Raw genomic sequence first — 13504 nt, forward strand, 5'->3', positions numbered from 1 at the left:
ATGGTCTAGCGTTACGGAGCGTTAACATAGAAAATACTAAACGAGTTCCCGTGTTTATTTTCACTCATAAAGCGAGATATATACGATTAAAAACACACGAGTTGTAATATAAATGGTCTCAGAGTCATACGGGAACGAGTACAATATTTCATTTATTACACGCACATCAATGGGGGAAAAAAATGACGTCATGTTGTGGCTAGGTCATTTAGCTATTTATCAATGAAACTTTGCATTCCTACACCACACATCTATCAATGAAGTTTACACCAACAATATTATAAACATATTCAAGGCTAAACTAAATTATTAAAATATATTTTTTGTTAAATTATGCTGCTAACAATAATTACATACAACAAGTATTTTTCCGATTTAAAAATATGAATCGAAAGAACCATGTGCACACTTTTCGCATCTATGCGGAGTTGTATTGTGTGACACCTCGTCTCACGTGATCGGAGGTCATGACCTCTCAAAAGACGTATTTCCACATGTGAAGAGACGATAAATATCACATAGTATCTCTTACACTGCGGTGTAATAAGAGGGGAGGGAGAGTGTCTAATTGTGAATTATTTTGACAATAGCGTTACGTAATATTTGAACGGCCCCAAAATGTTAATAACGTGGGGCTGCCTTCGGTTTAATAAAAAACATTACGGCACTAAGAAAGTTGGAGAGGCAAACATTTCCTTCAAAAGAGGGGCACGAGGGCAACTTACTTTGTGTCAAGTTTCTCGAACAAAAATGATTTCACCTTATGATCTTGGACTCTAGCCTATGCAATTTGTTGGATACGGATGCCTTGATATGTGTGTGGTTGTCATGCATTTGTACTGACTGGACAGTAGCTTGAATGTCTTCTGGTCGTAGCCCGCGATGTTATGCCGTATAGAGCTCTATGGGTCGAAGGTACACATCAACTTTAAAATGGGTCTTTCACCTTGACACATAGAGCTCCTCACTTCCGATAATGACTCGCTGTAATCAGTACAACCCTTTAACATCATCATATGCGGTGTCTAAATAATCATCGTGGCTATTCTTACGTTGTGTACAGAAATATCTCAACGATATCAAATTCTTGATGAATAGCTTCGTCCAGAAGCCTCTTGATCAATGTCACGTGGGAAGGAAGGAAATGTTTTATTTAACGACGTACTCAACACATTTTATTTACGGTTGTATGGCGTTGGACATATGGTTAAGGACCAAACAGATATTGAGAGAGGAAACCCGCTCTCGCCACTTCATGGGCTACTTTTTTTTCGATTAGCAGCAAGGGATCTTTATATGCACAATCCCACAGACTGGATAACACATACCACGGCCTTTAATATACCAGTCGTGTTGCACTGACTGGAGCGAGAAATAACCCAATGGGCCCACCGACGGGTATCGATCCCAGACCGACCGCGTATCGAGCGAGTGCTTTACCACTGGGCTACATCCCGCCCCGTGTCACGTGGGACCAACTAGTATAGGTGGCGCTACGACCAAAGTGTACAATGCATGATCAATATCTTACAGTACGTAACATTTAGACTTTGTTGAGAATCTACTACGTATGGAAACATAAATAATTCAAATGTCTATGATACTCTAAGAATTCTAATAGCTTTTTAAAATATTGATCATGCGGTGTACCATTTTGTCGCAGCAACGCCTGTACTGGACTACGTAGTGAGACGTATTTTGGTTTTACCTAGTTGGCCCTCAGTGAATGTACTTCATTATTATATCACACATAACAGTAGACCCCTGCATTTGTAAGAGATGGACCGGCCTCGGTGGCGTCGTGGCAGGCCATCGGTCTACAGGCTGGTAGGTACTGGGTTCGGATCCCAGTCGAGGCATGGGATTTTTAATCCAGATACCGACTCCAAACCCTGAGTGAGTGCTCCGCAAGGCTCAGTGGGTAGGTGTAAACCACTTGCACCGACCAGTGATCCATAACTGGTTCAATAAAGGCCATGGTTTGTGCTATCCTGCCTGTGGGAAGCGCAAATAAAAGATCCCTTGCTGCCAATCGGAAGAGTAGCCCATGTAATGGCGACAGCGGGTTTCCTCTCAAACTCTGTGTGGTCCTGAACCATATGTCTGACGCCATATAACCGTAAATAAAATGTGTTGAGTGCGTCGTTAAATAAAACACTTCTTTCTTTCTTTGTAAGAGATGGAATTCACCATGCCAGTTATTTCATACACATTTGTCATCTCGCAGTTAAAATCCTTTTTAATCGGGACACCGATCTCTCAGGCCATAATTTAATCGAGATGTTAAGCTAAAGATAACTTTTAACCTACACTGACGAGAGGCAAATTATCGCAGACGAAAGTTTAGAACATTGATGATGATAATGATAATTGATGATGATAATGGATGATGATGATGATGATGTCAGTAGTTTATGTTGTAGTAGTTGATATTTGATTATCACAGGGGAGCTGAATGCAGGATGATCAGGCATATTGACGCATTGAGCTCCTCGGAAGCTCTATGGGACAGGAGCTCTATGCGGTTCTTTAACGACGCATGTAGCTCCTCGGGGAGCTCTATGCGGCATTACAACGCGCTCTGCAAGTCCACAGCTAATAACTAGTCGATACTGGTCTAACGGCCACCATAAATCCCGCCCAATGCATTTCCTTTATTTTACCTGTATATAACGGCCACCTGGCCAATGCGGCCAACTGCCACTATTTTTGGACCAAAATGAATGGCTGAACCTGCTATAACGGCCACAAAATTACAATGACCACTATTCCACAAAGCGATCTTAGCCCTAAGATCACCTTAACTGCATAGCTACCTTATGCACTAAGGTGATCTTAGTGCTAAGATCGCTTCGTGGAACGGGGCCCTGCGCCGTAACAATATCAAGTTATTGTTTTACTTAAGTTGAAATTAAACAGATACATGCTGCAGTGCATCATTGATAGTAATTTACGTCTTATATCTGTATGATATGGTTGGTCATTTAATTTACAAGGCGACTTGTTATTGGTTGAAGTAAGGCTTGAATTGAACTTATATATTCGACTCGTCAACACTGACAGATAGTGTATTCCAAGGTGTGTGATTGCTGCTTGTCAGACAATCAGTTCCGACAATATGCCACCATGTTTGTTCAGCCATTACACATAGGCAAACTGACCCTTTTGTTAATGTATAATGATTTGTAACCTGAAACTTTTTGCGTGTTGTGTATAGGTAACAGAATGCAGTGGAAATAAATCAAAGATAAATGACTTTTTCAAAAACATAACAAAATTATTACATTGATGCTTTAAATAAAAAATTTATGTCGTAAAAAAAAAAAAATCTTTCTTTCACCGTCTTATTTTATATTTGTTTCACGACTGTTGATACTTCATGCATTTTAGTTCAGTAGTGGGGGTTTTATAGTAAGTTTTGTTATATGTGTTTTCCTTTACCTGTAATTAACGGCCACTTTTGCCAGGTGCCTTGAGTGGCCGTTATATACTGGTTCGACTCTATATCAAATAAAACTAAGTTTAGTTGAAGCACTCATACCTAAAGACGTTGGACAGCTTCGCACATTTGGCTGCTGGGAAACTCTTTTTACGTGCCCCTATCCACAGATTTGGCTGCTGCCGAGCTAAGCTCTAGTTGTCTTTTTATCTTCTTTTTTTTTTTTAATTCTCTCTTGCCGGGGCATTTCGATGTTCAACAACAAAATACATAACTGAATGAAAAGCGTGCGTCATTCGGTAAATGTAGGGAGTATATTTTTATTTTATTTTGGCATTAAATTTTCGTTTGGGGTAATTGTCCTTTCATCTTTCAGAGTTTGGGTAATCTGTCGGGCTATTTCAATCTTGAAATTTAATACACGAAGACTATTTACATAAAAGCTATATTGTATTATTACAGAATAGAGTACATTACCGTCGAGTCATTTCGTCTTGTATTCAAATTAAAGTAATCATTCATCCAATTTTCCAGATACCGACTCCAAACCGTGAGTGCTCCGCAAGGCTCAGTGGGTAGGTGTTTACAAACCACTTGCACCGACCAGTGATCCACAACTGGTTCAACAAAGGCCATGGTTTGTGCTATCTTGCCTGTGGGAAGCGCAAAAAAAAGATCCCTTGCTGTCTGTCATAAATGAGTAGCCGATGTGGCGACAGCGGGTTTCCTCTAAAAAAACTAAAACAAACCAGTGTCAGAATGACCATATGTTTGACGTCCAATAGCCGATGATAAGATAAAAAAAATCAATGTGCTCTAGTGGCGTCGTTAAATAAAACAAACTTTACTTTACTTTCATCCAATTTTGAATTATGTGTGGCTTGAACGGCATTATGCATTGAACAGTTACCCTCATCCAACCGTAATGTTTAGATACCCACATCCTCATCAGTGGCGGATCTAGAAAATCCATTTAGTGGGGGCCCCCAATGACATGAGGCGGAATGCCAATGGAACTTTGGGGGAGGTTTGGAGGGGATCGTAAACAAATTAAAATTAATATATACTAAAATTATAACTGTCGAAAAATTTAGGGGGGGGGCCCGGCCCTACCCCCCCCCCCCCCCCCCCATCCGCCTCTGCTCATGATGTTGACACTTTCAGTTACCAACATCATAGGCCTACTCGATTTTTAATGCCCGTTATTTAATTCCCAATTTTTTTATTATGTTTAAAACGTGTACTTCAGAAATGCATATTTTATATATTTCATGAAGTTTCTGTATATGAACATTTCAAAAATGCCCTTTAAGAATGGGAATTCACATTGATTAATAGGGGCCTACTCATCATGTGCGTCCTCCGCCATCTTGGATGCGAGTAATTACAGTTACCCGCATGCGGTTATCCCGTGCTAGTGAGTTGCCCTCCCCCAGTTTAAAATTCTGGCTACGCCATTGTGTATGACCAATAATTATACAAACTGCACATAAACATAAATTCATTGTTATTTCGAAAGGACTTTCCTTTTCTTTCTTTTTTACGTCTTACCAAACTGAAATAATTAACAAAAACAAAAACAAACAAAAAAAAAACCTCACTAAAACACACACACACACACACCACACACAAAAAAGAGGACAAAACCTAAACAACAATAATAATATATAAAATTAATGGAGCTCCAGACTGTACCGTGGTATAAGCCCAATGCAAGTCTTGGAAGCGAATTACACTACAGCTTTGAAAAATATACATAAGCGTACGTGCGGATATGTAGTTTACGGTACTTAATTATTTAGCATGGTTGTCATCATCAACCATAGTTTCGTGAAATAGTCAGGTCAAGTAGAGATTAATTAGTACACGAATCGAAAGTTACTCCTCTTTTGACAACCATGACGTCACGAATCATTTCCGCCATGTTTATTTCCCGAACGAAGTAGCTACAAACACTGCGATAGTTTATTGATTTTTGGGATAACCAATTGGTTGTTGCCTCGTTTTCTGGTTGTTTTTCGCTCTGCCTTTACCCGAACAAGACGTTGAATATATTCTTCCGATAGATCTAGCAAGGTAAGAATATTACATGTATACAAATATTTGCCAAACCTTGTTTCAATGTTTATAATACAAAACAGGAAGTAAGCTGTAGTGTAAGGTTCTCGCTTTGGACTTCGGTATTAAATTGATAATCTTTGTAGAAGTTTGTGGAGTAAAGTTCTTTTTATTTATGCAGATGTTAATATGTATGTGTTTTGTAGTGCATGAATCACGATTTTTTTCAATTTAGCATACATTGAATATTCGATTCCATATATCCTAAAAGTTTGAAGAAATACCATACAGTGATAAGTCGCTGTGTCTATTAAATCGCGCCATTTGGGATTCCCAGTAAATCTGAGGGATAGTTCTAAATAAGCAGAATTATTTACTAGTCCAGCGGACAAATACATCTAAAAATATACTTGTCCGCCAATATTTTCAAACAAATGGTTTGTTTTATTAAAATACAATGGTCCTTAACCATATGTCTGACGCCATATAACCGTAAATAAAATGTGTTGAGTGCGTCGTTAAATAAAACATTATTATTATTTTTTTTTTTATTAAAATACAAGGACAATGTTTTTGATTGCTTAAAATGCACAACTGGACATCAAAGGAAATGAGCCGCAGTGTGTACAAAGACTAAACTGACAACAAAACTTTAGTAGCTTGTACAAGTTGTAGTGATGTGACTTTCCGCAATCACGAAAAAAAGGACAGAATCGCAGAATTTAGTAACTGAAACGGAATTCGCCATTTTTAAAAAATAACCTTCAAAAGTTGTATTTCTGGTATAAAGCACCATTATAAATCTTTTTGGTAGTTTTAAGATTAAATATTGATAATATACGCATAGTGTTTTTTGTCTGCCAACTTTCGGGGAGCGCACTGTATGCCTAAACACTTTCAGAACTGTTCATTCTCGGAAATTACACTTGCAACAAAGCATGTGACTGTCAGTGTTTCTGCCAGAAAGAAATTTTTGGGTATGGCACTATGGAATTGAATGCAACCACAGTCAATAGGGGGTGTGGGGGACCTCCCCCAGAAAGAAAATGGGTTAAGTTTAGGGTTAGGGTTAATAAAATCATACATTAATGATAAGAGTAATTAATTTTGTTAAACGGTTAACTTTTTTTTAAAATAGTGCAAAAAAATCTGGGTATGGCACCATACCCATTTTACCCTCTGGCAGAAACCCTGTTTACTCGTGTCACTTTACACAGTGAAATTTAACCTGAAATATACAAATAAACATATACTAATACAATTTTAATAAGATTTCTAGTACGTTCAATTTTGATATTTTTTAATAATACTTAAATTACAATTAGTAAGCATAACCGATTTACATGACACTTTCGTTTGAAAACGTAATTTTGTAAAACTTCGGGCATATTCGTTAATCTGTACGGAAGCATTTCACATTTATAGTCCATCCCATGGGGAATGCCTTTTTTCATGCTATGGAATTTACTACAAGTTAAATCTTTATTTCTCAACCTATTGTTCTAAATTGCACACAAAAATAGTATTTTACTTTTCTTCTTACAGGTTTATTCTAGTAGCACATGTACTATGTAGAATGTGCTACGGTCCCCACGCTTCTGGGGGTCCTGTGGTGATGTGTACATTTATTCCCCCCTCCCCCCGAGGGTGTTGTAAAATATATATCTTGGGAATGGGACCCCGCTGTTATTTGTGCAACCGGCTCTGAATATATAATTCTCGGCAAATATATATTTTTAAACGGTCATCGTTTAAAAGTTATAAAACAATGTCGAAACTGTATACGATCGACAGGACAGTGCTTAGTTTCGGTTTCACTACCACTGGTCTTTTTCCAGCTTGACCCGACCTTGTTTGAATATATGTAATTTGTGCACACAGCATGCTATTTAGGTTACAGAGAAATATGTGTAATCGAGTGAGTACTAGTAATAATTCTTACTTGTGCACTTTGTTTGGTTCAAGCTTTGTAATCATACTGCAACAAATAAAATGTTATCATGTATTTATTTTTAAAAAATTGCGGGGGGAGGGGCAACTAATGTAAGATTACAAAAATGCATTACCAAGTTCTTGTTCATGTTTTCGTGAAAATAACGGGGTTTGTTAACAGTGTGTTTTGTTTATGAAACTTACCCATAATCCATTAGACATAATGAAACTGAAAGCCACACAATCAACAATTATTTATTGTTTCAATTTAAGGGAGAATGGATCTCTCTATTATTATTAAATACAAACAATAATTAACCGTAATCTGGGGCATAGCCAGATAGGAAAAAACGTCGAGGCAAACCCAGACCTGTAAGATAAATATCAGATTCCAAACCTGGCTCCAGTGTTTCTTATCTGTGGAGCTTTCATGAATACATTGAATTCTCTTTATTAAAGGTAGGGTCAACTCAAACCAGAGCCTTATGTGTTAAAGAGATGCATACCCGGACCACCAACGCACACTGACACTTTAACAAATGAAAAACGCGAGTTAATAAAAAACATGATTATTCCCGCTAACGGGGGGCAGCCATTTTGTTGACGTCAGCTCCATCCATCTCCTCTATGCACAGTGTAAACAGACGCTCTAATTTACGACACGGTTCTTCGCTTTCATCAACCTGACTTGTGAAACAACATAAATGACTTTATAGTATAATAAACTATCTAACTAAATATATTTCAATTTGCATCAATAGAACAAAATGGAGTATAGTATTTTTCTTTTTTTTTAAATCCAAAGAAAAAAAGCATATTAGGCCTATTGGTAGGGTGCGTTCGAGCAAAAACGACCACTCATGATACCCAAGTGATACTTTTCTTTTCTTTGGGATGACGTAATTGGTCAGTTTTGTGATTTTAGATGGGGAAAGTCTACCTAATCAAGGGTTTTACAGAATTACTTACAGTAATAAAGCAGGACAGCTGATAATGGAGGGGTATCCATGTGGTTATCACACCCTGTGATCTTAATAAAAGAGGCACATCATTTTAGTGTGTCTAGACACAGTGTCTGGGGACCATCTAAATATACACTTGCCAATCAGGAACCACAGGTACCGGCCACGGAAAGAAAAGACCAATTAACCAAGAAAACACTCCGATTATTATTTCAGTACATGGATTAATTTATGTACAAAACATAATACAGTTATTTCAACACTTTGACAGTGGTGGTTTATTTTGTATTGAAAAATAATATATAATTGTTGCTGGCTTACTGGGATAGCTATTATTACAGAACATTGCGATGCATCCACAAAAATCGGGTATGTTTTGTTTCTTCAGTTCGAAGACTAATTCCTGACGTGACGCGTTAGGTATTACGTAACCACCAGCTCGCCAGAGGCATATTAACTGGGATGGTACAAAATGGCTGCGCCCGTTATATATAATAGCCATCATATTTAACCGTTTTATTAATTAACTATATGATTATACTTGTTGATATTAAGCAATAATGTGCATTATATATCGTTGAATATGCATACCAGGCCAAATTCCTTAATTGTCCCCTCCTTTAATGTCATTTTGACCAATTTGTCCTGTTGTGTCATTTAAAGTTACAGCATGAAAATCTGATAATCCGAGTCTATATCTGGACACAGTTCATTATAAAATGGTTTCACGTTAATCTGGTTGTGATTTACATATAATTGTTCGTGTAACCTTCTGATGATGAAAAGCCAACAGTTTGTGTCTTCATGTACAAATCCACCTCTTTGCCTGGCCTGATTACTTCACGAGTATGAGGAATCATGATCATGTGCTTAGTTTCGGTCCACTACCACTGGTCTATATCCAGCTTGATATGATCTTGTTTGAATATGTAATTTAGTGTTTTCCCTAGCTTGTTTTAGCATTGTGCAGCACCATGCCTCAGTAGTCTAGCACCATCTTGCTTTAATCAGCACAATGCTGCCCTGAGATAAAGCAAGCCTTTTTCAGTAATTAATTCTAAAATTGCCTCTATAAAACACCAAAAAAGGTATTAATAATCAATAAAATATGCATTTTATATCTTTTGCCATTCATTTATTAAAGCAAGCACATAAATTACATTAATGTTTATTTCAATTAATTTTTGTGTACCGTATATCTTCGCCTGTAAGTCGATCTCGGCTATAAGTCGAGTCCCTAATTTCAAGCCCTGAAAACGTATTTTTTTATTGACCCGTTTATAAGTCGACCCATGAAAAACAACTTATAAATATTGAAATATTTCTTATTTTCTGCACATGAGAACAATAATGTACAATATTTGAACAAAAGAAAATTATTTTACAAACTTCGGTTTTCACGTTTTGTACATCGCAATATAATCAGACTATTCCAATCAAACTATCATTATTACATAGCATCAAAACGAAATATTCCCTTAGTAGAGAGTGAAAGCTGTTTGACTGTTACTGTATGGTACTGTACAGATGGTTTTGTGCACAGACAACAACTTTATTTATAAACACTGCCAACAGATCACTACGATAAAACTGAAAGTATCATGTTTTGCCACCATATTAATACATGTAAGGAGGATAACTCTGGAAAGTACACTGGTTTTTGTACCAAATGATGTGTGTCCCTATTGCTCTAGGTTCCATTAGACCAAATCAATTCCTATTGCCGATAATGTTAACGTTTACTAATAAAACTGATATAAGCAGCGTTTCAACACACCCAGGAAGTACAGCAGTAGAAAGTGTGGCACCTCACATCTAATCTAGCTGCAAGAAAATGGGGGGTCACGTATCATTTAAGAGATTTAATTTATGTTTTTAATAGCAACCGTCATTTTTGCTGAAAATTGCAGTTCAATTTTATGGGGTACCCCGCATTAGTTTCAACCTCTGGTATATACTGCATAACAAGTGTATAACAAATAAAAGTGTATTTATTTATTGTCAATGGATAATAGTATTTCCACAAATAATCAATGTCACATGGTGCACGTCGAACTTTGACACGGTACTCTCTTCTTTGGTACTGTGCAACCTATTGCTCTAGATAGTGAACTGCAGAGATCAGTCTATTTTAAGGGAAATCTCAGTAATATTCATGAAGTTAATCACCGCCAAAACATTGTTTGAACAACCATTAATGCCAGTGACCAGATTTCAAAATAAACTCAGGCAACAGGTAGTTAGTATTGTTTACATTTTTACTATTAGTGATGACTGTTAATTTAACTAAGTGGACTGTTGTCTTGGCATGTGAGTGAGATCGTACGCCTTTTCGCATAACGAAAACCGTTCTAATGCCAAAAAAAAAAGGTTATAAAAAATAAATGTCAAATTAACATATTTGAGTATAAATACATGGCATACTTCAACAATAAAACTTGTAAAATAATCCCCAAAACAGTAATATTTTTTGTTGAATTTTTTTTACCCTCTTATAAGTCGACCCCCCAAGTTATAAAATAATTTTTGGGTGAAAAAAATTTGACTTATAGGCGAAGATATACGGTATTTTTAATGAAAAGCAAGTGCCCCGAAAATGGTGAAAATGCCCCAAAAGTGTTTGGTCTACCATGCCTTGCCTAATTTCTAGGGAAATCACTATAATTTGTGCACACGACATGTATGCTAGTTAGGTTACAGAGAAACATACATGTGTAATCGAGTGAGTAACTAGTAATAATTTCTACTTGTGCACTTTGTTTTGGTTCACGCTTTGTAATCATACTGGAACAAATAAAATGTTATCATGTATTTATTTATTTATTTTATTTTATTTTTTTGGCAACTAATGTAAGATTTCAGGGCAGCATGGTGCTGATTAAGGCAAGATGGTGCTAGACTACTGAGGCATGGTGCTGCAACCATGCTAAAACAAGCTAGGGAAAACACTAAATTACATATTCAAACAAGATCATATCAAGCTGGATATAGACCAGTGGTAGTGGACTGAAACTAAGCACATGATCATGATTCCTCATACTCGTAAAGTAATCAGGCCAGGCAATGAGGTGGATTTGTACATGAAAGACACAAACTGTTGGCTTTTCATCATCAGAAGGTTACACGAACAATTATATGTAAATCACAAACGTGAAACCATTTTATAATGAACTGTGTCCAGATATAGACTTGGATTATCAGATGGCCTGTTATTGGCTAGTCTAACCTCTTATCAGTAAAACTTAGGTTACATATTCTTGCTTCGAAAGTAAATATCTGTCTATATATATGCAATACTGTAGAGAGTGAAATACCTATGCTTGCACAAATGAAAACGTGCATGTGGCAAGATTGCAGAATTACTAAGTAGCATATGCGAGCTAAATGTTAGATTGCATTGCTTGTACTACCTTGTAACAACCTTGTAACTACTTTGCAACAACCTAATTGCAAATGTGTATTTGTTTTGGATAGCTACTCAATTTTCAACTCATCATCAATTGTTGCTAATCAAATTAAAAAAAAAAAAATACTCCCAGGTATATAAACACATGTACATGCATACACTTTTTTGTATTTTGAGATAAGAGTCTTAGACACTATATATAAGCTGGTATTGATGACATAATATATGTTCATTAAGCTACATGTATGTTTTAAAAGTTTAAGGTGAAAAAAACTTGTAAAACATTTAGTTTGAACTGAATCAAAGCAGTTTGTTATTTTAGAGGGAAAAAATGCCACAGAATCGACCTTCAAGCGGTCAATCTCGTACTGCATGGGGGGATGAAGGAATAGATGCATATGGTGCTGATGGTATCCGTGATGATCCTGACCTGCCAACTGCATTGGACAGTGAAGTTTACATGGGGAATGAGACGAGGGTGGATCGCAGGTCCACCAACCAAGCAGCATCCAGCACCAAGCAGTCGGGCAATTCCGGATGCATGGGAAATGTTTTCTTCAGGTGTTTGAGATGTAAGTATTGAAGTCGAGGACAGACATTTGTCACACTATCGTTTTGGCTTCATATACATACATATATCTAACTGTAATTTTATATGTGTTGTTTTTGACGAATGGTACTTTTTTCTGCTTTCATCATTTTAGTCTTGAATTTAATATTTTGTGTGCAGTTATTAAAAATAAAGACATACTGACATGTAAGCAGTGTTGTCTGCTCAATATTATTTTGACTGGTAAGTTGACCAAGCCAGGTATAGGCAATAACCTTTTTAGTATTGAACAGCATGTGCGAGTTTGTAGACAGTTAATAGTTCTGCTCGGCGACTATTAGAATGCGTATTATTTAATAAAGTCCATTCGGTCAAAAATTTACATTTACCAACCAGCGGTATGTTGCTTCTTTTTTATTTAGGATTAAATAATAAGGCCATTCGAGTTATTTAAAAATAACAATAATAATATAAGGGATCTAATTTAGTTAGTAGTGCACACCTGAGATGCTTGGGTCGTGGTTCTAATTGAACCATCTCAGAACCAGTGGATTTTTCGCATCCCAACTATCCTAATCATGTTCGTAGTACATGAAATTCAAGACATGTTGATTCCTGCACATTTTTAGCTGCACATTCATCAAACCATCTAACACTGAAAAGGTATGTGTGCATCAAATTATCTGAATGGTACATATTGTAATTAAAAAATAAAATTGCATCAGTGTATGTCATAATTATATTTCTATAGCAGTGCTCCTGAAATTTTTTAATAACTCCATTCCTGATAGAGAAAAGAAATCAGACTACACTAATGAACCAAACAACAAAATTAAAAGAAAACATTATTGGTTTATTGGTTAACATATTGCAACGTATATCTCTACATTCACATGTAACAATTACTTAATAAATTAATAATGCTTAGTTTTCACTCGCCATAGTATTTTGTTGAGTGTGATTTTTCACTCGTCTAAACATTTTGAGGTGTGCGATGGCCTTACTGCAAATTTGTGACACTTTAGTAACATGGTGGACAACACGGTAACTTAGTGGACACACTGTCAGTATATCAGCTACCAGTATAAAACCCAGTGTTCCAGTTAATTACTGTATACTGTGTTGGTAACATAAATTTGCAGAGTACCACAGCACGT

General features: G+C 36.5%; 1 protein-coding gene across 2 annotated transcripts in view; it reads left to right on the forward strand.

The window, feature by feature from the left end:
* Window positions 1–5371: 5371 nt before the first annotated feature.
* The window catches only part of LOC121378793 (polycystin-2-like), a 97369-nt gene continuing 89236 nt past the window's right edge, over window positions 5372–13504 (forward strand). For both annotated transcript variants that reach the window (XM_041507117.1, XM_041507116.1), the window contains exons 1-2: window positions 5372–5515; window positions 12120–12369. In XM_041507117.1, coding sequence (XP_041363051.1) covers window positions 12129–12369 — 241 coding nt within the window. In that variant the 5' untranslated portion in view covers window positions 5372–5515; window positions 12120–12128. The remainder of the gene's footprint in view (window positions 5516–12119; window positions 12370–13504) is intronic.

The sequence above is a fragment of the Gigantopelta aegis genome, chromosome 8, assembly GCF_016097555.1.
Source record: "Gigantopelta aegis isolate Gae_Host chromosome 8, Gae_host_genome, whole genome shotgun sequence".
In the NCBI taxonomy this organism is placed as follows: domain Eukaryota; kingdom Metazoa; phylum Mollusca; class Gastropoda; order Neomphalida; family Peltospiridae; genus Gigantopelta; species Gigantopelta aegis.